The 22,658-nt window shown below is 49.9% G+C and overlaps 1 protein-coding gene and 1 long non-coding RNA gene across 9 annotated transcripts in view; one reads left to right on the top strand and one right to left on the bottom strand.

The window, feature by feature from the left end:
- Positions 1-22,658, bottom strand: part of ZFYVE28 (zinc finger FYVE-type containing 28) — a 121,114-nt gene that overhangs the window by 41,501 nt on the left and 56,955 nt on the right. For all 8 annotated transcript variants that reach the window (XR_011437642.1, XR_011437641.1, XR_002807200.2 and 5 more), the window contains exons 3-6: positions 10,516-10,653; positions 8,210-8,412; positions 6,374-6,463; positions 3,453-3,542 (exon numbers count right to left, since the gene is read on the bottom strand). Coding sequence is in view for 5 of the 8 variants with exons in the window: in XM_023638494.2 (XP_023494262.1) it covers positions 3,453-3,542; positions 6,374-6,463; positions 8,210-8,412; positions 10,516-10,653 (521 nt within the window). In the remaining 3 variants the exon portion in view is untranslated. The remainder of the gene's footprint in view (positions 1-3,452; positions 3,543-6,373; positions 6,464-8,209; positions 8,413-10,515; positions 10,654-22,658) is intronic.
- Positions 10,660-12,742, top strand: LOC138923669 (uncharacterized). The gene is made up of 2 exons (XR_011437647.1): positions 10,660-10,778; positions 11,220-12,742. It is a non-coding gene; the product is annotated as an uncharacterized lncRNA (long non-coding RNA).

Genomic DNA, 22,658 nt, shown 5'->3' with positions numbered 1-22,658 from the left:
TAGGAATGTTTTTCCATGGCATTTGAGATTCTTCTCCAATGTTATTTAAATGGCTGGAGTATCATTTTTAAACAATCCCTTAGTTCTGGATATCCCCTCCCATCAAATTTTTATGATTAGAACTCAAGCCTCAGTGAGAATCTTTATAAATACATATTGTGCCCTGTCAGACCAATGCAACAACATTCCGCATAAGTTCGCCATGTTACCACATGCCAGGCACTGGGGAGGGAGTGACAAAAGGAGGAGAGCACTCCTGCCCTGTGGTGCTCACAGGCCCCTGGGGGAGACCTGAAAATAACACAAATCCCCTTTGTATCAACTATTCCGAATAGGAAATCTACAGAAACAGACAGGTGGTTGCCTGGGGCTTGGGAGAGAGGATTATAGAGGGTGCAGGTAATCTGCTCCGGGTGTTGAAAATGTTCTGAAATCAGTGGTGGTGGTTATACAACTCTGCGAATTTACTAAAAACCATTGAATTGTACACTTTAAGTGGGTGAGTCATGCGGTATGTGAATTATAGCTCAATAAATTAAAAAAATAAGCAATTCTGCGGGCTGCTGGAGGCGGTGAGCAGCTGGAGGAAGGGCTGCAGGTGAGGCAAGGTCAAGGGGAGATTGGGCAGGGGCCGGGCAGGGGTCGCGCCAGTGGCACTGTTGGGACTAGGTCTGTCTCCACCAGCATGGGAGCCACAGGAAGGGCTCCTGGTGAGCTGCCGGCCTCGACAGAGGGGGAGCACAAGTTCAGATGTCAGCAGGGCGGCCGTGAGGTCCACAAACAGGGCACAGTGATGCTGGTCAGAGAGAAGTGGCCCCGGGAGGCTGGCTCAGTAAGAACAGAAAGACCACTGTCCTGCGGCCCCCCGGGCTCCAGCTCACAGCAACAGGGAGGCTGGTAAAAAGCTGAATGAACTCGCTAGTGTAAGAATCTAGAAACATGGCACTCGGGCTGTTTGATGCCTCACCTTTACTTTAAGACTGGTTTTCATTTAAAACTGCCTGAGAGAGTCTCTGGGTGTTCCCGAGAGGTTTAGAATAGGTTCCCTCTAAGACAGTGTAAGTCCCTCATATGCCCAAGATCCAAGACGCTGCCTGGCCCAGTGCAATGCTTGACCAACATTTGCCCGCGGGGGTGGGGGCAGGGCAGGTGGGCAGCAGAGGCCACCTAGTGCCTAGTGGCTGGTCAGAGCAGGCAGGGTGGGCGTGCCCATACTGGCACCCCAGTGCCCCTTAAGGCGGTTCCAAAGGAAGTCTGGCCTGGGAAGCCCAACCTCGCGGCGACATCCCCTCCTCAGGCTAGAGGCTGCACGCCAAGGCCCGGGCCAGGGAAGGGAGAAGAGAAATATTGCCAGGATGGGGGAGGGGGACCTCTCTCATGGGACGGGCTCACAGACCCTGGCGCCACGTAAAAGTAAGGCCCTGACTGAAGCAGCTTTACTGTTTTGGTTTTTAAACAAAGCACCAAAAATGCTCACTGTTTTCCTTAAAATGAGTTTGGCCATGGAGGGTCATTTGTCTGGAAAGAAAACAATGTAACAAATAGGTGTGTGAGGGGCACCTCCACCCGAGGCCACTCCACTGGCCCACTGGGGACATTTGTCCTCCACCTTCTGCGTCTTCAGGCAAAGGGAGATTCTCAAATTCTAGGCAATATAAATGAAGGCGATTGGAAAGTGTCATCCCTGGTGTGACATGATCCACTCCTGCTTTTCCTGTTTTGGAAACTCAGGAAAAAAGAGAACTCTCTTCGAGGGAAGAGGATGATAAAAGGGCCAGGGTGCTGGGCTTTTGTGGGGTCTGGAAAAGCCCCCAGGGCTGGGTGCCCTCCAAAGACCGCCCTGGAGACCTCCCAGAGAAGACAGCTCTGGGAACCAGCAGACTGGCAGAGCGAGGCAGGGGGCAGTCCTGTCCCCAAGCCTGGGGCAGACGCAGGTGTGGTGGGGGGGCTGGACCAATACCTAGCAGGTCAGGCTTCCCTGAAATCCTGGGAGCCTGCAACCCCGCCCCACCTGCCCAGCTTCCCAGCCCTTCATCACCCAGGGCTTCCCTGCATTTCAGTCCCAAGTCCTGCCCAGGGCACATGGGGTCTCTGTGGCATTTAAATCTCCAGAGTCTCGGGGCCCAGCCCCGGTGGGGTCTGCCCAGCTCGCTTCTCCACTCCTGCACGCGGCACATGACCTGTCCAGCTCCTTGTGGTTGAGGGAGGCCTCTCTGTCGCAGAAGCTGACCCCATCCTGCCACACTGCCCCTGCCCTCCACCCCTCCCTCTGCTGCACCCCCATTTCCCACAGGAGAGGTCTTGTGTTCAACCTCAGCAAGTTCCCCCGAGGCCTCTGAGCAGCCTCTCCACGGTCTGTGCCTCGACCAGTCCTGGCCTCGGTGTCCGCCCCACACTCTCCCAGCCCACTTCACTGACGTCTGCACCTCATACTGGGTCTGTCCCGAGGACTCCCTGTCCCCTGCTCTCTGCCCAGCTCCACACCTGCACATCAGCTGCCCACTGGGCCCCTCCCCACCCACTGGGCCCCTCCCCACCCACTGGGCCCCTCCCCAGCTGTGGCCCCATACGCCCTCCATCTTGCTCTCTATGGCCTATTCACTCCTTCCCCTCCTCCCTCCATGACCATGCACCCCATGCTTCCTCACCTGGCAGGAAGGAAGGGCAGGCCTTGTGTGGCTGAGAAGCAGTGGACCAGGCCCAGAACACTTGGGCTCTGACCTTGGTTCTGAGAAGCCCCGAGATACTCGGCAAGTGACAGAGCGCTTCCTGCCTTGGTGTATTTAAGGCCCAACTCCACAAGCTGCCCTAGCATCTTTGAGCCCATAAGACCCCAAAGGCCTAACCCTGAGCTCCCCTACTCTTGCCAGATGTGCTCCCCACACAGTGGGAAAGGCTCCCCCCAGGCACTCCCCCTCAGCCAGACCGGCTGCACTCCCCTGGTCTTCACCTAATAGTTTGCACCTCCCTGCCAGCTGTGGAATTATCCAAACAAGACAATCACATCCTCCTGCGGGAATCAGGGGCACCTCACCCTCTTGTTACTACAAAGCCTCTTCCACAGCCCTGGCCAGGTCACTGTGCTCCTGAGTGCACCCCTGTGGCTCTGTATGGTGTGCAGGGTCCTCCTCCCCTGGGCTGGGAATATATGTGACTGTCGATCCCACCTATCCAGCATTGGATGTCAGGTGTTCAGCCATCTCGTACTGTTTAGGGTGGGGGATCCTTCCCTCCCCAATGGGGTGAATAGGAGGCATTCAGAACACCTGGTTCCTCATGTGCTGAGGGGCGACAGCAGGACTGCCTGGTGACTGTACTGGGTGACTGAACAGCCACCTGTCAGGAGGTGTAAGTACCATTTATCAACACCCAGAAGGGGCCTGGCACCATCAGACTTGACAGTCCTGCCAGCTTTCGGCAAAATGACTGTCCCAGGCAGGAGGGACACTCACCACACGATGGCCAACCTGGGGATGGTGAACATGAGGGCTGGCTCGTAGTCGTCAATCATGTCCTGGGTCAGGTACCCGAAGTCCAGGGCCCTGGCCAAGGGAGAGAGAAAGGGAGAAGGGATGAGGACCTGGGCCACTGCCCGCACCCATGGGTCAGACTGGTGTTGAGAAAGTGGCCTGCTCAACCCTCACCCGCGTCCATGCTCAGCGGACGGTCAGGAGGGGGACATGAGCCCCTCAGCCCTCGCATGTGCAGAGGGCTGCTGCTGAGAAAAGCGCCACGCCCTGCTCTGCGAGGCCCACAGAGGCAGCTCACGCTTGACCTTCCCCTCCGTCCATCTGCCTGCTCCCACCTTGAGGACAGAGGACTCGGGGAGCCGGTAAAAGCTGCGCTTGCTGAGGAGGGCCCGGCGAGGACAGCTGAGATGTCCAGCAAACAAAATAAGAAAGCTAATCCAGTCGTGGGCTTGCTTAACCAGGAAATTGAAACAACTCAAGTGGCAAGAACAAATGTGGAACTAAAACATTACCCCAAACAATTTAACACTTCCCTGAGAAACTAAAACTGCTCTTCTGGGTTTATTCTCACACCCCAGGCATACGCAAATGGCTTTCTGTATGCTCCGTGAGCAGGCGCTGCTGGCATCATGATGGCTCAGAATAAAGGTATTTTCTGTCACCTTATTTTCTGGCAATTTAAAATATCTCTCAACACATAAACAGTGAATAATCTGTCTTTAAAAGTAACAAACTTATGATGTGATATTAGTTTCAAAACTTAGCTAATATCATAGCACTAGTCAAATAGGAGGAACATTCTAGGTTAAATCTTAGTCCCAAAGTCTACTCAGAATATCTGACTTCAAACTACTGTACAAGGCATGATGAGAATATTGATGATTCCCCTCCTAAAACCTTGTTCAGCAGACCTGAAACCCAGCAAGTGCTCCATCCTGGCCTGGGGAGGTGAGGAAGAGAGGACATAAGGAGGTGAGGAGGGGAATGGAGGTGAGGAGATGAGGAGGTGAGCAGTGAGGAGATTAGGAAGATGGAGGTGAGGAAGTGTGGAGTGAGGAGGTGAAGAGGAGTGAGGAGGTGAGAGGTAAGGAGTGAGGTGTGAGGAGTGAGGGGTGAGGAGTGAGGGATGAGGAGGTGTGGAGTGAGGAGTGAGGGATGAGGAGTGAGGAGGAGAGCAGTGAGGGGTGAAGAGTGAGGAGGTGTGCAGTGAGGAGTGAGGAGGTGAGGCGGATGGAGGTGAGGAGACAAGGAGGTGAGTAGTGAGGAGATTAGGAAGATGGAGGTGAGGAAGATGGAGGTGAGGAAGTGAAGAGGAGTGAGGAGTAAGAAGGTGGGGAGTGAGGGGTGAGGAGTGGGGGGTGAGGGGTGAGGTGTGGAGTGAGGAGTGAGGGGTGAGGAGGTGAGGAGTGAGGGGTGAGGAGGAGAGGAGTGAGGAGATGAGTGATGAGGTAAGGAGTGAGGGGGTGAGGAGGAGTGAGGAGGTGAGGGGTGAAGGGTGAGGAGGTGAGGAGTGAGGCATAAGGATTGAGGAGCGAGGAGGTGAGGGGTGAGGAGTGAGGAGACGAGTGAGGGGGTGAGGAGTGAGGGGGTGAGGAGTGAGGGGTGAGGAGTGGGGGGTGAGGGATGAGGTGTGGAGTGAGGGGTGAGGAGGAGAGGAGTGAGGAGATGAGTGATGAGGTAAGGAGTGAGGAGTGAGGGGGTGAGGAGGAGTGAGCAGGTGAGGGGTGAAGGGTGAGGAGGTGAGGAGTGAGGCATAAGGATTGAGGAGCGAGGAGGTGAGGGGTGAGGAGTGAGGAGACGAGTGAGGGGGTGAGGAGTGAGGGGGTGAGGAGTGAGGGGGTGAGGAGTGAGGGGTGAGGAGTGGGGGGTGAGGGATGAGGTGTGGAGTGAGGAGTGAGGAGGAGAGGAGTGAGGAGATGAGTGATGAGGTAAGGAGTGAGGAGTGAGGGGGTGAGGAGGAGTGAGCAGGTGAGGGGTGAAGGGTGAGGAGGTGAGGAGTGAGGCATAAGGATTGAGGAGCGAGGAGGTGAGGGGTGAGGAGTGAGGAGACGAGTGAGGGGGTGAGGAGTGAGGGGGTGAGGAGTGAGGGGTGAGGAGTGGGGGGTGAGGGATGAGGTGTGGAGTGAGGGGTGAGGAGGAGAGGAGTGAGGAGATGAGTGATGAGGTAAGGAGTGAGGAGTGAGGGGGTGAGGAGGAGTGAGCAGGTGAGGGGTGAAGGGTGAGGAGGTGAGGAGTGAGGCATAAGGATTGAGGAGCGAGGAGGTGAGGGGTGAGGAGTGAGGAGACGAGTGAGGGGGTGAGGAGTGAGGGGGTGAGGAGTGAGGGGGTGAGGAGTGAGGGGTGAGGAGTGGGGGGTGAGGGATGAGGTGTGGAGTGAGGAGTGAGGAGGAGAGGAGTGAGGAGATGAGTGATGAGGTAAGGAGTGAGGAGTGAGGGGGTGAGGAGGAGTGAGCAGGTGAGGGGTGAAGGGTGAGGAGGTGAGGAGTGAGGCATAAGGATTGAGGAGCGAGGAGGTGAGGGGTGAGGAGTGAGGAGACGAGTGAGGGGGTGAGGAGTGAGGGGGTGAGGAGTGAGGGGGTGAGGTGTGAGGGGGTGAGGAGTGAGGGGGTGAGGTGTGAGGGGGTGAGGGGGTGAGGAGAGGAGTGAGAAGTCTGGCTTCCCGTCCTCTATCACATGAACTCCACCTGCAGCTGCCCTTTGCGCCCAGAGACAAGGGACCTGGTGGGGGATGGGGGGTGGGCTGAGGAATGAGGTTGGGCAGGTGTGAGGAGTGGCGTGGAGGCCCCGGGTCTGGGACAGGTACTGGAAGGGGGCTGGTGCCTTCCTTCCTCAGGCGTCCCAGGGCAAGGCGGCCCCTGCTCCCAGCACCACCCTCTGCCCTGTCCAGTCAGTGGTCACCTCACCTCTCCACCGTCTCGCAGAACAGCACGATGACCTCCTGCTGCACGTAGTACTCCCTTGGGGACTTCACGGGCACCATGGCTGAGACGTAGCTGCAGATACAGTGAGGGAGTGAGTGCGGGCTGGAGCCCCCAGTCTTCCCGAAACAAGGGCGTCTTCAGTGAACCCAGCTACTTCACTCTGACCGCGGCACGGCCCATTGCACGGCCCATCGCGACAGCTGCATGAACACACAGCTGCCAGCATGGCCGTTTGTGTTTCAAATCAAAACTTCTCCCACGGTCAGGCCTCCAGGGCCCCACAGCCCTGCCCGATTTCAGCCCTGACCATCCTGGAACCATCACTGCCTGCTGCCTTGACTGTGCCCTGCCTGGAGACCAGCCGCAATGGGAGAGCGAGTGAATGAAAGAACGAATGAATGAAGGAACGAGTGTGCGGGTGGGTGAACAACCCCTGAGCCCTGGCCGTGGGCGAAACTCAGCGGCTGGGGGGAAGCAGCACGGGCTAGGCGGGGGGGCTCACAGGATGTTTGCTGAGCGGGCATAGGAAACTGACAGTCTGTCCAGCCATTCCCCGAGTGAGAACAGTTTCTTTCCTAGTAAATCACTAATTTTTCCTTGTTATGAAAGCTCATTTGGAAAATCTGACGGAGACAGAAAGGGGACAGAGAAAATGAAACTGGCTGTGGGCACTCCCACCTCCTAAAGATCCGCCTTTGACCTCTGGCTCCATCTCCTTCTAGAGGTCGACAGGTTACAAGATGGACAATTCTTATTAACAGAGACCGCCATGGACATGGATTTGGGGTCCTGCTTTTCCTTGCCCACCGTGAGCGTCTGTGTGTTGAGGCTCCTGGCATGCCTGCCCCCAGGCACGGGCCTCTCCAGAGCCCTCTCCCCGAGGTCCCCCGGGCCTACTGCCCGCGTCCCCCGCTGGACACACGTGTTGGAGGAGCAGGTGAGTGCAGCCTGTGGGGCGGGGTGGGCGGCACTAACTGCGGAGGAATGGGGCAGGCTCTGCCTTTTGAAGGAGCAGCAGCAGCTCCCCAGGCTGTGGGGCAGGGGGACAAGCAGCAAGAAGGAGCGGTGAGCATGGAGCAGGTGGATGCTCCCCACTCCACCCCCCAGAGCCCCGGAGCTAGTGAGCGTGTGGGCTGAGGGGAGGTCTCCGTGTGATCCGTGCAGACTCCCCTAGCCCAGGGAGGTGCCCTCACCCTCACCCCCACCCACAGAGTTAGGGGCCCCAAGAGCAGCGCCTCTTCATCCTTGCCCACGCCATGGCTCAGGTCTGAGTGCACAGAGACGGGCTTGTGGAGTGAACGGATGAACAGCTGGGGTGAAGGGGCAGCTGGCGACCAGGAGCAAGCCTGATATGGTAAGTGCAGGCGTGGGCTGCAGGCAGAGGCAGAGGTCAGAGATGGGAGGTCAGAGAGGAGGGTAGGAGGAGCAGCAGAGGCTGATGGTGGCAGCACTGACTGTGCTGAAGGAAGCTCCAGGGCTCCAGCGCTGGGGTATATCAGGGAAGGGCAGAGGTGGGGCGGTGGACACCTGGGGTCTCATTTATCCTGGGTCACCTCTGCTTGTCTCCAAGACACATCTCCTCTCTCTGAAAAGTTTCACTCCCCCCACCCCCGTCCCGCACATCCAGACATCGTGTCCCCCAGGGGTTAACTACACCAGCTGAGGGCCCTGAACCAGCCTCGGCTCCTCCCTCTGCAGAATTCCCTGGCTGGGAACATCAGGATGAGCCCTGCAGAGCTGCCCCCCACCACCCCGCCACCACATAAAGCAAAGGCCGTCACCCCACGCCCCAGCACACACGTGTGGCCCTCAGGTCACCTCAGCTCGAACTCGGCAAACAGGACGTCGAAATGCCTCAGCACCTCCCTCATCTTCTCCGTGTAGGTGTTGAGGTCCCGCAGCGCCTGGTCACGCAGGGCGCCCCGCACGTCCTCCAGGCTGCGGGTCAGCTCCTTGGCCAGCGGGCGCATGGCCATGCTCTCGAGCTCGCGGTTCATGATGATGGAGCCGGCGGCCAGGCACTGCAGGCAGAAGAACGCGGGTCAGGAACGGCCCCGGAGCACGCACCGCAGTTCTCAGGAGTCACGGGTAGCATGCGCATCCTGAGAGCCCAACTGTGGAGCCTGATGGGCCTCGTGGGTCCCGAGGCTGCAGAGCCCCACTGGTGTTCTTTACTGTAAATGCACATCTTCCTCCAGCTCTGCAGAGAGCAGAGTTCTAATTTGATTAGCCAACACTGAGAAAGACTCCCTCACCATGAGAGGATTGTGGTCCCCAAAGCCAAGGAGACCCGGGACAGGAAGGCAAAAGGCAGAACAGTGGCCAGGCCGAGGTGTGACCATCATCCCGAGACCCCTCCCCCAGGTCCTCTCTCTTGGGAACCCCCTTGACCCGTATTCCCATCATCTGGCACCTGGTCCCTCTGGTTTCTCTTAAATCCAGAGCAATCATGGTGGCAATAAATACTCTCACTGTGACCGATGTGGTCCTCACACAGACCCCAGGGGCAGGCAAGGGAGGGGAAGGCCAACTGAGGCCCTCAGGTTTGGGGGCTCCAGGAAGGGGACCCCCAGTCATGTGACTCCTGTCCCCTCCTCGCCCAGCCCGAAGGCCAACGGGGGGAGCCCAGGAGCTCCCACACACCAGCTTCAGGGCTGTGCTCCAGACACATGGCTCTCAGGGCTGACCAGGGCTCCCAGAGATCGCCAGCCTTTCTAGGAAGTACAGACACCTCGTGTCCACAGATGCTTGCTGCTCAGAGAAACCAGACCTTCCTCAGAACCGACACTCATCAGCGTGGGAATCCTCTGGCTCCTGAGCAGTAAGGAGGCCCCCTGGTGCCCGCAGATCCACACACACCTGCCCTGAGCTTATGGAAGCATTTCCCAGGGCATGTGTGGGGTGCGTAGGTCACCCCAGCTTGCGCTACACGCTCAGTAACGTGGGGCGTTCGTCAGACCCAGCTCCTGGCTGAGGGGCGACGCATCCAATGCCCGCTCTGGGCTGTGGATGTGGGGCTTCACCAGCTTTGGGCCAGAACCATTCAATCAGCTAACCCCATCAGCGATGATCAAGAGAAGAGGTGGGACGAGAGGCAATTTCCCAAGGGACAGAGGGACAGGGTCGCTGATTTCCCAGACCCCCTGGGAGGGGAGCGTGGAGCTGGCCGGTACGGGGACCCTGCACAGAGGAGTTGGCGCCCCAGTGCCCATGTGTCCCACGGGACACTGGACCTGCATCGTCTCATGGCTCCACAGCTGCCCCTGCCCTTGGGGCCCACTTTACAGAGGTGAAAAGTGAGCCTAGGAGGAGGCATGGCCTGCCTGACAGGAGCCGCAGCAACAAGGTTCAACCAGGCGGTTCAGGGGAGCAGGGTGGGACGGGTGGGTGCAGGGATGGGGTGAAATGGGCACAAGGGCCAGGCATTGTCAGAGGAAGACGGGGGCATTCCAGGGATTCATCGGGAACAGAGGCACGGAGGAGGGAACAGCGCAGACGGGCATGGACATCAGGCTGTGGACCTCACACCCCAGCATGCCAGGGCACAGCCCAGGGTAAGAGTCTGGGGTGTCCACAAGATGGGGGTACAGGAAACCGCTGGCTGGGGGGAGGCTGGTCCTGTCACCTACAGGAGCTGGGCACCTTCCCCTCAGTGCCTCAGTTTCCTTGTTGGGAGATGAAGATCAAGATCTGAGGAGTTATTGTGAGTCGTGGCTGAGTAAGGTCCCAAGGCAGCTCCCCTGCCCCCAGGGCGGGAATGAACATGCCTGTTGCTGGGGGAGGGGAAATGCTGTTCTCAATATCAGCATTGTTGCTACGAGAACCACTTTTAGGCCCTACAGGTCTGGGGCCTGAGAACTCATAAGAATCACATGTGAAATTTCGTGTCTATATTTGCTCGTGTAGTTTTGGTGGAGCAGGTTCACGGCTTTCCCCCGACCGTCAAAGGGGCTTGTGGCCTAACAGGCTCAGAACCATGCCATCTGGAACCTGTGGCTGATGGGACCCCTGGAGGAGGAGAGAGCGGGTCCCTGCACCTGCAGGTGCACAGGGGTGAGGTTCATAGAGAAACAGTTGGACAATGCCCAACACTGTGACCCTGGACCCAGGCAGCTGCCCGCTACCTCAGCGCCGAACCACAGCTGGCCAGCCAGGTTGTCGTGCCGGATCTCCTCAGGGAACTTGACACAGAAATCCCGGGGGGCGCGGTCCTGGGGGATGCACACATCCATGATCTGGTTGATAATGTTTAACACGTTGTCCTGAAACAGACGAGAAAGTGCGCTAAGACACAGTGCCAGCCGGCGGCTGTCAGTTACTGCTTGGAAAATACGAAAAACACATGGAGTCCACTTTACCGTTCTTTACAGACAACGAAAGTGATACGGTAACACATCCACACTTGCTGCGCAATTGCTACAAAAAGCTCCAACGTCCCAGAAATACCTAAAGAGGGAGACTCCTGCCTCCCCTCCCTGACCCTCATGCTCATCACGCTCACGCAGGTCACACAGAGTGTGGGCCCCACCGCGCACGTTGCTCTGTGACTTTCTCTGGACGATGCCTCGGGGACAATGCTTCCCACGTTGCTGTGTAGATTTTGCATTGCCCAATGTAACGGCTGTACCGTACGCTTACCTTCCCTGCTGACCCACACCCAGGCTCCCTGCAGCTCGGCCACCATGACGGGTGTCTCTGAGCATCTCTCGTGAACATCTCTACATGAATTTCTTAGGATAGAGCTCAAGAAATGAAATGCTAGGTGGACACACACACACAAAGTTGATTTTCACCACCAAGTGCTGTGTTGCTTATATTAACATTACAGGCCTGTGTCATCCTGGGCATGTTCACAGCACAGACAAGAGCTGCTGTCAGGGAGCGACATCACTAAGAGACAATGTGTAAAGCTAGCCTTCTCAAACCTGCCCACAGAGTGGACTCCAAGGCCCCCGCCCTGCGTGGATATAAGGGCCTCACCCAGCACCAGCGATTGCAGGAGCCAGGAGGACAGACAGGCTTCAGCAAGCTGGGCACCCAGGCAAAGCCGTCGTCCTCTCTGAACTTGAGTTTACGCCTCTGTAGAGTGAGCAGGCCAAGCACAGCTGGTCCCCAACTCCGTCATCCAGGCAGTACCCCCTCCCAACCCCTCTGGAACCAGCAGAACGACCCCAGCAACGAGTAAATCAGGCGGCAACGAAGAGGCTGTGGCTTCCTTCAGGGACTTGGAGACCCTGACTCTGCTCCTCAGGGCTGTGCAACCCAGGACAGGCTGCTTGCCTTTTCTGATCCTCTGAGCTGTCTGTAAAAGAAGGCCGTGATTCCTGGGCTGCCGGGAGGACTGTGTGAGCCAAAGTCTGTAAAGCCCTTGGCTCTGTTCTGACCCAGCACAAGCCTCAATACGTGGTAACTTTTGTTTTAAAGACTCTGTAAAATTATTTTGCTTAATTTCTCCATGTTCAGAATACAAAGGATAAGTGTTTTGAACATTTTGTGTATACAGGGGTAACAAGCTCGCATTTTAAATCACATTCCATTCTTTTCTTAAAATAGTCCTGTTCTCTAAACATCTGCCATTCATTCCGCAGGATTACAAGAACGTTAAAAGTTTAGGTTTTTTCTTTAATTTGTTAAAGATAAAATTAATACCCATTTGTCACAGGAAAACTGGAAACACTGGCAAAGTATAGAAGCAGGGAAAATGTCCTTGGGGAACAGAACGACTTTGGGTTGTGGACCTTTCCTTCTAATTCTTGTCCATGGGCCTGTTTCCAATCAGAGTTGAGATCGTCCCGTGTTCGTAATTTTGTATCCTGCTGCTTACTGTTGGAACATATTTTTATAACTCTTCACAAATCCAACTTGTGACAGAAGATTCCAGCATACGGACCATCCTGTTAACTCGCTGCTTCCCCTCCTGCTGGACGTTTACCATGTTTGTAATTCTCCCCCACCACAAGTAATGCTGCAGTTACCAGGGTGGTGCGTGACATTCTCAATTTGGGGTTATTTCCTTAGGATCCACTCATTTCTAGAAGTGGAATTACAAAGTCAAGAGTGTAAACTGCATTTCCAAGCTCTGATTACAATCTGCCAAACTGCTTTCCAGAAAGATTGCACTATCTGACAATCTCACCCTCGGCAATTTTCTATCTCAACGTCCCTCCTTTCTACCCTCTGAGGCTTGAGTTCTGTTTTTCTTAGGAAGCAGACATGAAAAATCACCATGAGCGGGAAGCATGACCTTTCTAACACAAAAAGTCATCACACTAAACTCTAAGGAAATTCTGCTCCATGAGGAAAACGTTAAGCCTCTACAATACAACAAATAAAGATAAAATTCAACCGACATCGAGTGGTACGATTGTGAGTTCTTTTCAAAAGGCTTTCTGGGTGGGACGGTCCCTTTCTCATGATTCACAAACTGATGAACAAATAATGGCAGTAACAGTAGTTAGTGCTCAGAATACGTCAGCTATTAAGAGCCAGGGACTTGCGCTCAGCGGGGTGGCGTGGCTTGCCCAAAGTTGTGTGGCCTTTTAGCGGCAGTGCTTGGACTCACTCAGCCCCTGCCTGGCCGCCTACATCAGCGGCCGGAGGGCGAAGGCAGGGTCTTTTTTTATTCGCTGATGGGTCCCCAGCACCTAGAACAGTGCCGGACACAAAGCATGCCTCGGTAAACATTTGCTGGGACTTCCGATTCCAGCCAAGACAGAGTAACAGGAACCAAATGTAACAGAAACCTCAAACAGCAGCAACAGTAAGGGACACAAACAAGACACTGGACCTCCAGCAACAGTGATCCCCGAGAAGAGAAACATAGGAGGTGAGACCTATGACCGCCCCGCTCACTGCCTTGAGGGAATTTTCAGGTCACGGCCCAGAGAGAGGGTACCAGTTGGAACCCAGCAAACTCAGTAGTTGAAGAGACCGAGCTGCAAGCCCAGGGAAGCCGAGGCAGCTAGGATCAAGAGGACAGAGACCAGAGAAGAGAGAGCTGCCCAGAGAGAGCACCTTTGGGGAGGCCCCGAGGATTCGGCAGGGAGCTGATTCACACAGGCCTGTGGGTGCCTGGACAGATGTACCCAAAGGATTGGAGGAGCAGCCCCCAGAGCTCTCCAGAGCCGGAATAGCAGACAAACTCATCGTTCACAGGGCATTGGAGAGAGTACCCAAAGTGTCTTGCCTCAGTAGTGGAGGAAAGTTAGCCCCAGACTAAACACAGCTCTGACCCTGCCTGACTTCTTAAAAAACAGAATCCAAAAGGATCAAACTGTTTCTTAGTAACCAAACAGCGTAACAAAACAAAGCTCAAAAATAGGAATACAAAAATATTCAGCTCCCAGCAAGGTAAAATTCACAATGTCAGGCATCCCATAAAAAATTATCAGCCTTGCAAAGAATTAAGAAAATATGACACATGATGAAAAGAAAAGGCAAGCAATCAAAATCAACCCAGATCTGACACAGATGAGAGAATGAGCAGTCAGGGGACATTGAAACAGTTGTTAGAACTGACTTCCATGTGTTCAGAAAGTAAAGTAGAGACAATGAAAGAAATAAAAAGGACCCAAACTGGTCCAGAGATGAAAATTACAGTATCGGAGATGGAAAAAAACAAAACACTGGATGATTTCAGTAAAAGAACAATAAACTAGAAGACATAGCAATTGAAACTCTCCAAATGAATCACAGAGAAAATAACAATAACAAAACAGAAAGCATCAGTGAGTGGTAGGACAACTTCAAGATGTCAAATACACATATAACTCAAGACGCAAAAGGAGGAGGAAGGGGACAGAAAAAAAATATTTGAAGAAATAATGGCCAAATTTTTTCCAAATTTAATTACAACTATAAACTCACAGATCTGAGAAGGTCAATGAACCCTAAGCACAAGAAACATGAGAAAAACTATACCAAGTCATAGCATAATCAAATTGATCAAAACTAATAAAAAGAGAAAATCTTACAAGTAACAAGAGAAAAAAGACACGTTACACACAAGGAACAAAAATAAGAATGAGATTAGATTTCTTATTGGAAGCAACACACGTGAGAAGAGAGTGGAACAACATCTCTAAAGTATTCAGGGGGAAAAATCATTAACAACTTATCATTCTAGACCCAGCAAAAGCATCTTTGAAAATGGAAGATAGACTTTGTCATTCAAACAAAGGCTGAAAGAATTCATGACCAGCAGACCTGCACTACAAGAAATGCTAAAGAAAGTCTTTTGGGCAAAAGGAAAATGGTACCAGGTGGAAATACCGTCATGTGTCACTCAACAACAGGGACTCGTTCTGGGAAATACGTCATTAGGGAATTTCGTTGTTGTGCAAACATCATAGAGTGTACTCACACAAACCTAGATGGTACAGCCTCCTACACACCTAGGCTCTATGGTACTAATCTTATGGCACCACCATCCAATATACGGTCTGTCATTGACCCAAACGTCATTATGCAGCACATGACTAAAGATCTTCACAAAGGAATGGAAAGTACCAGAAAGGGTGACTGCTCAGTAAATATACAAGATTCTCTTATTACTATTTAATTTTCTATAAAAAAATTTGACTTTTAAACAAAAATACTGACAATATAGTGTGAGCCTAAACATAGGTAGAAGGAAAATGTATGATGATAATAACATGAGACTTCTTTCATGTGGTATAATACCACCTCACATGCAGTATAAGAACCTTACGATAGTTTACTCCCATTTCTTCCTCCTGGATCAGCTGTCATTACTGTCGCTATTGTTGTGTTTTTGGGTGATGGGGTGGATGATAAAAATAGTTAATAAAAAATCCAAACAGTATAATTTACCATATCAACAAACTAAAAGGAAAAAACCCCACATGATCAACTCAATAGACACAGAGAGAGAACTTGAAAAAAATTCAATATCCATTCCTGATAAAACTCAGCAAGCTATTAAAAGAAAGCAACTTCCTCAGCCTGAAAAATGGTATCTATGAAAACCCTATGATAGCTAGCATCAGAGCTGATGGTGAAAACTGAATGCTTTCCCCAAAACTGGCCTATAGATTCAATGCAATCCCAATCCAAATCTCATCAGGCTGTTTTGTAGACATCTATAAGCTGTGTCTAAATTTCCTACAGAAAGGCAAAGAACTCAGAATAGCCACAACCACCATGAAATCGAAGCACGGAGTTACAGATCTGACACTGCCTGATTTTAAGACTTGTTATAAAGCTACAGTAAGCAAGACAGTGTGACATCGGTCTCAAGACAGATTAACGGAGCAGACTAGAGAGCCCAGAAATAGACCCACACGTATAGGCACAACTGATTTTCAAGAAAGGTGCAATAAGAATTTAGTACAGAAAGGATGGACTTCAGTGGAGAAAGGGTGGTCTTGTCAACAAACGATGCTGGAAGAACTGAAAATCCATTTGCAGGACAAATGAATGTTGGCCCAATCCTCACACCATATACTAAAGTTAACTCAATATGGATCATAGACCTAAATATAAAACCTAAAACGATAGGGGCTGGCCCCGTGGCCGAGTGGTTAAGTTCGTGTGCTCCGCTGCAGGCGGCCCAGTGTTTCGTTGGTTCAAATCCTGGGCACAGACATGGCACTGCTCATCAAACCACGCTGAGGCAGCGTCCCACATGCCACAACTAGAAGGACCCACAACAAAGAATATACAACTATGTACTGGGGGGCTTTGGGGAGAAAAAGGAAAAAAATAAAATCTTAAAAAAAAATACCTAAGTAGATCCAAGATGGCGCCGTGAGTAGTCCTCTTTGTCTCTCCCCCTTCGAGTCTACAATTATTTGGACACTCATCACTTAACAAAGGATATCCAGACAGCATCTCTGGACATCTGAGAGACCCACGCGACTATACATCGGAAGGCGGACAGGCTTCCCTCTGGGAGGTTGTGGAGATAGGTGAAAACTCTCTGACCCCGACCAAACAGCCTAGTACCTGCAAGCGGCTTTCTTCCAACGGATGCCCCTGGAGGATCAATGCACACATAGGGCAGGAGCGAGCACACAACAGAGGAGCGACGGTGGAAGCAGGTGACCAGAACCCTACCTAAACCCCCCGCAATTGCTCCTAAATGCAGGGGGAAACTCTGGAGTTGCACACCTGAGCCCACGGGGAGAGTCTCTCCCCGCCATTGGCGGGGAGATCCCGCCTGGTGTTTGCGGCGCCTGGAGGGTCCCAGAGAGAATCACTGAGGGTATGGAGGCCCCCCAGCTGCCACTGCCTACACGGTGTGGAAAGGGATTGCCAGAGATCTCAGAGAGGACTGGGGCTGGGTGAAGCTCCAGAGGCCAGCTCCGTGCCCCAGAGGGGAAGCTCCAGAGTTCTGCCCGGGCAGCAGACAAAACTCTCTGTCTGCTATTAGCGGAGGGGCCACGCCCAGCATCCACAATACCGGGAGGGTCCTGGAGAGGAGAATATCAGGCAGGGCAGCAGCTGACCAGCTACCACTGAAATCGGGATCTCCAGCTATCCTCCAGACAGGGCAAAGGGCTCCCCGAGTTCCTGGGGAACAGGACTGGGACTGGGTGGAGTTCCAGCGACCCAGCTCCGTAGCCTAGGGGGAAATCCTACAGGCTCACAGCAGCCTCAGGGAAAGCCTCTGCACAGCACTAGTAGAGAGCACCCAACCGTCGGCCACAAGGCTGGAAGACCCCGGGACAAAAGTAGCATAGCTAGGTGAGCTAACCACAGACTGTAGAAGATGCCAATAGCTCTGCTGCGACCCATAGTGGACAAGTGAGATTTTGTGGGTGCCGACAGTGACGGAGCGGCAAATATAAGTGATCCTACCCCTGGCCGCTGGAAAAGCCCATAACACCGTTGCAGACCCCAAAGAGGGAGCACGTCTAGGTGGGCTGCAACAGTAGGCACCAGCAGCCTGAAGCCCCCCCGTGACAGCCCCCTTGGCAGAAGAGGGAATCCAAAGGACCACTGTGACTATGAGGAGGGGCCCAGGCCTGGTTAGCAACTGCGGATAGAGTTCCTGGTTGGTGCAGTATAAACAGCTGCTCCCCCACCACAGCAGCAGAAACAAGTGGAAGGAGCAACTAAACTCTATCTCTATGCAGAGGCACAAATCAACAACATCAAGCAATATGAAAAAATACATTAAATCTCCAGAACAGAAGGAAAATAACAAATACACAGAAAACAATCCCAAAGAAAATGAGATATATAACCTAAATGACGATGACTTCAAAACAGCCATCATTAAAATACTCAATGAATTAAGAGAGAATTCAGATAGACAACTCAACGAGTTCAGGAGCTATGTCACAAAAGAGTTTGATACTATAAAGAAGAACCAAACAGAAATACTGGTAATGAAGAACACAATAGAGGAGATTAAGAAAAATCTAGATGCACTGAACAGTAGGGCCGATAATATGGAGGAAAGAATTAGCAATTTGGAAGATGGCAATATAGAAATGCTGCAGGCAGAGGAGGAGAGAGAAGTAAGACTAAAAAGAAATGAAGAAACTCTCCGAGAATTATCGGACACAATTAGGAGATGCAACGTAAGGATTATAGGTATACCAGAGGGAGAAGAGAAGGAGAAAGGGGCAGAAAGCCTATTCAAAGAAATAATGGCTGAGAACTTCCCAAATCTGGTGAGGGAGATGGATCTTCAGGTGACAGAAGCCAATAGATCTCCAAACTTTATCAATGCAAGAAGACCAACTCCACGGCATATAGTAGTGAAGCTAGCAAAAGTCAACGACAAGGAGAAAATACTAAGGACAGCCAGGCAAAAGAAACTAACCTACAACGGAACCCCCATCAGGCTATCAGCAGATTTCTCAGCAGAAACTTGACAGGCTAGAAGAGAGTGGAATGATATATTCAAAAATCTGAAGGACCAAAACCTACAGCCAAGAATTCTCTACCCAGCGAAAATATCCTTCAAATACGATGGAGAAATAAAAACTTTCCCAGATAAACAAAAGTTAAGGGAGTTCATTGCCACAAAACCTCCTCTTCAGGAAATCCTCAGGAAAACCCTCATTCCTGAAAAATCAAAAAAAGGAAAGGGGCTACAAAACCAAGAGCAGAGGAGATAAGTAGAAGGACAACAACAGAGAGTAGCAGCTCTCCATCAGAACAGACTAAACCATGGGACGAGAAACAAAGGAAATTGAAGAAAACCGGAAAACAAGACATAAAATGGTAGTGGTAGGCCCCCACATCTCAATAATCACTCTAAATGTAAATGGATTGAACTCCCCAATCAAAAGACACAGAGTGGCAGGATGGATCAAAGAACAAGACCCAACAATATGCTGCCTCCAGGAAACACACCTCAGCCCCAAAGACAAACACAGACTCAGAGTGAAGGGATGGAAGACAATACTCCAAGCTAATAATGAACAAAAGAAAGCAGGTGTCACCATAGTTATATCAGACAAAGTAGACTTCAAAGCAAAACAGATAAAGAAAGATAAAGAGGGACAGTATATAATGATAAAAGGGACTCTCCACCAAGAAGACATAACACTTATAAATATATACGCACCCAACACAGGAGCACCAAAATTTGTAAAGCAACTCTTAATAAAACTAAAAGAAGACATCAACAACAATACAATAATAGTAGGGGACCTCAACACACCATTAACACCAATGGACAGAACATCCAGACAGAAAATCAACAAGGAAATAATAGAACTAAATGAAAAATTAGACCAGATGGACTTAATAGATATATATAGAACACTTCATCCAAAAACAGCAGGTTACACATTCTTCTCAAGTGCACATGGAACATTCTCAAGGATTGACAATATTTTGGGAAACAAAGCAAACATCAATAAATACAAGAGAGTTGAAATAATATCAAGCATCTTTTCTGATCATAACGCTATGAAACTAGAAATCAACTACAAGAAAAAAGCAGAGAAGGGTGCAAAAATGTGGAGACTAAACAACATGCTTCTGAACAAACAATGGATCATTGAAGAAATTAAAGAAGAAATCAAATATTATCTGGAGACAAATGAAAATGAGAACACGACATACCAAATCATTTGGGATGCAGCAAAAGCAGTCCTAAGAGGGAAATTCATCGCAATACAGGCTCACCTCACTAAATAAGAAAAAGCTCACATAAGCAACCTCAAACGACACCTAACAGAACTAGAAAAAGAAGAACAAACAAAGCCCAGAGTCAGTAGAAGGAGGGAAATAATAAAAATAAGAGCAGAAATAAAGGATATTGAAACAAAAAAGACAATAGAAAGGATCAATGAAACAAAGAGTTGGTTCTTCGAAAAAATTAACAAAATCAAGAAACCTTTAGCCAGACTCACCAAGAAAAGAAGAGAGAAATCGCAAATAAATAAAATTAGGAATGAGAGAGGAGAAATCACAACAGATACCAATGAAATACAAGAGATCATAAGAGAATACTATGAAAAACTATATGCCAACAAATTGAACAACCTGGAAGAAATGGACAAATTCCTAGACTCCTACAATCTCCCCAAACTGAATCAGGAAGAAATGGAGAATCTGAATAGGCCAATCACAAGTAAGGAAATAGAAACGGTAATCAAAAACCTCCCCAAAAATAAGAGTCCAGGACCAGATGGCTTCTCTGGAGAATTCTACCAAACATTCAAAGAAGACTTAATACCTATTCTTCTCAAACTGTTCCAGAAAATTGAGAAAGATGGAGTACTCCCTAACACATTCTATGAAGCCAACATCACTCTGATCCCCAAACCTGACAAGGACAACACAAAGAAGGAGAACTACAGGCCGATATCACTGATGAACATAGATGCAAAAATCATCAACAAAATTCTGGCAAACCGAATACAGCAATACATCAAAAAGATTATACACCATGATCAAGTGGGATTCATACCAGGGACACAGGGATGGTTCAACATCCGCAAGTCAATCAACGTGATACACTACATCAACAAAATGAAAAACAAAAACCACATGATCATCTCAATAGATGCAGAGAAAGCATTCGACAAGATCCAACACCCATTTATGATAAAAACCCTCAATAAAATGGGTATAGAAGGAAAGTACCTCAACATAATAAAGGCCATATATGACAGACCCACAGCCAACATCATACTCAATGGACAAAAATTGAAAGCCATCCCTCTGAGGACAGGAACAAGACAAAGGTGCCCACTTTCACCACTCCTATTCAACATAGTACTGGAGGTGTTGGCCAGAGCAATTCGGCAGGAAAAAGAAATAAAAGGAATCCAAATAGGTAACGAAGAAGTAAAACTCTCGCTGTTTGCAGACGACATGATCCTATATATAGAAAACCCCAAAGAATCCATAGAAAAACTATTAGAAATAATCAACAACTACAGCAAAGTAGCAGGGTATAAAATCAACATACATAAATCAGTAGCATTTCTATACACTAACAATGAACTAACAGAAAAAGAACTCAAGACCTCAATCCCATTCACAATCGCAACAAAAAGAATAAAATACCTTGGGATAAACTTAACCAAGGAAGTGAAGGATCTATACAATGAAAACTACAAGACTTTCTTGAAAGAAATTGACGACGACATAAAGAGATGGAAAGACATTCCATGCACATGGATTGGAAGAATAAACATAGTTAAAATGTCCATACTACCTAAAGCAATCTACAGATTCAATGCTATCCCAATCAGAATCCCAAGAACATTCTTCACAGAAATTGAACAAAGAATCCTAAAATTCATATGGGGCAACAAAAGACCCCGAATTGCTAAAGCAATCCTGAGCAAGAAAAACAAAGCCGGTGGAATCACAATCCCCGATTTCAAAACATACTACAAACCTACAGTGATCAAAACAGCATGGTACTGGTACAAAAACAGGTCCACAGATCAATGGAACAGAATTGAAAGCCCAGAGATAAAACCACACATCTATGGACAGCTAATCTTCGACAAAGGAGCAGAGGGCCTACAATGGAGAAAAGAAAGTCTCTTTAACTAATGTTGCTGGGAAAACTGGACAGCCACATGTAAAAGATTGAAAATTGACCATTCTTTTTCACCACACACCAAAATAAACTCAAAATGGATCAAAGACCTAAAGATTAGGCCTGAAACAATAAGTCTTCTGGAAGAGAATATAGGCCGTACACTCTTTGACATCAGTTTCAAAAGAATCTTTTCAGACACTATAACTCCTCAGTTGAGGGAAACAATAGAAAGAATAAACAAATGGGACTTCATCAGACTAAAGAGCTTCTTCAAGTCAAGGGAAAACAGGATTGAAACAAGAAAACAGCCCACTAATTGGGAAAAAATATTTACAAGCCACTTATCCGACAAAGGGTTAATCTCCATAATATACAAAGAACTCACATGGCTCAACAACAACAAAAAAAACAACCCGATCAAAAAATGGGCAGAGGACATGAACAGACATTTCTCAAAAGAAGATATGAATATGGCCAATAGACACATGAAAAGATGTTCATCATCGCTAATCATCAGGGAAATGCAAATCAAAACTACACTAAGATATCACCTTACACCCGTTAGATTGGCAAAAACATCCAAAACCAAGAGTGACAAATGTTGGAGAGGTTGTGGAGAAAAAGGAACCCTCATACACTGTTGGTGGGAATGCAAACTGGTACAGCCACTATGGAAAACAGTATGGAGATTTCTCAAAAAGTTAAAAATTGAAATACCCTATGACCCAGCCATCCCATTACTAGGTATCTATCCTAAGAACCTGAAATCAGAAATCCCAAGAGTCCCTTGCACCCCTATGTTCATCGCAGCATTATTTACAATAGCCAAGACGTGGAACCAACCTACATGCCCAGAAACTGATGATTGGATAAAGAAGATGTGGTATATATGCACAATGGAATACTACTCAGCCATAAAAAAGACAAAATTGGCCCATTCACAGCAACGTGGATGGACCTCGAGAGTATTATGTTAAGCGAAATAAGCCAGTCAGAGAAAGACGAACTCTATATGACTCCACTCATAGGTGGAAGCTAGTATATGACAAGGAGATCTGATCGGTGGTTACCAGGGAAAAGGGGGGGTGAGGGGAGGGCACAAAGGGGGAAGTGGTGTACCCACAACATGACTAACAAAAATGTACAACTGAAATCTCACAAGGTTGTAATCTATCATAACATTAATAAAAAAAAAATACCTAAAAACGATAGAATTTCTAAAAGAGAATATAGGAGAAAATCTGATGACATTGGATTAGGGCAAGATTTCTTAGATATGAC

The sequence above is a fragment of the Equus caballus genome, chromosome 3, assembly GCF_041296265.1.
Source record: "Equus caballus isolate H_3958 breed thoroughbred chromosome 3, TB-T2T, whole genome shotgun sequence".
Taxonomy (NCBI): Eukaryota; Metazoa; Chordata; class Mammalia; order Perissodactyla; family Equidae; genus Equus; species Equus caballus.
This window is presented reverse-complemented; position numbering and strand designations above follow the sequence as displayed.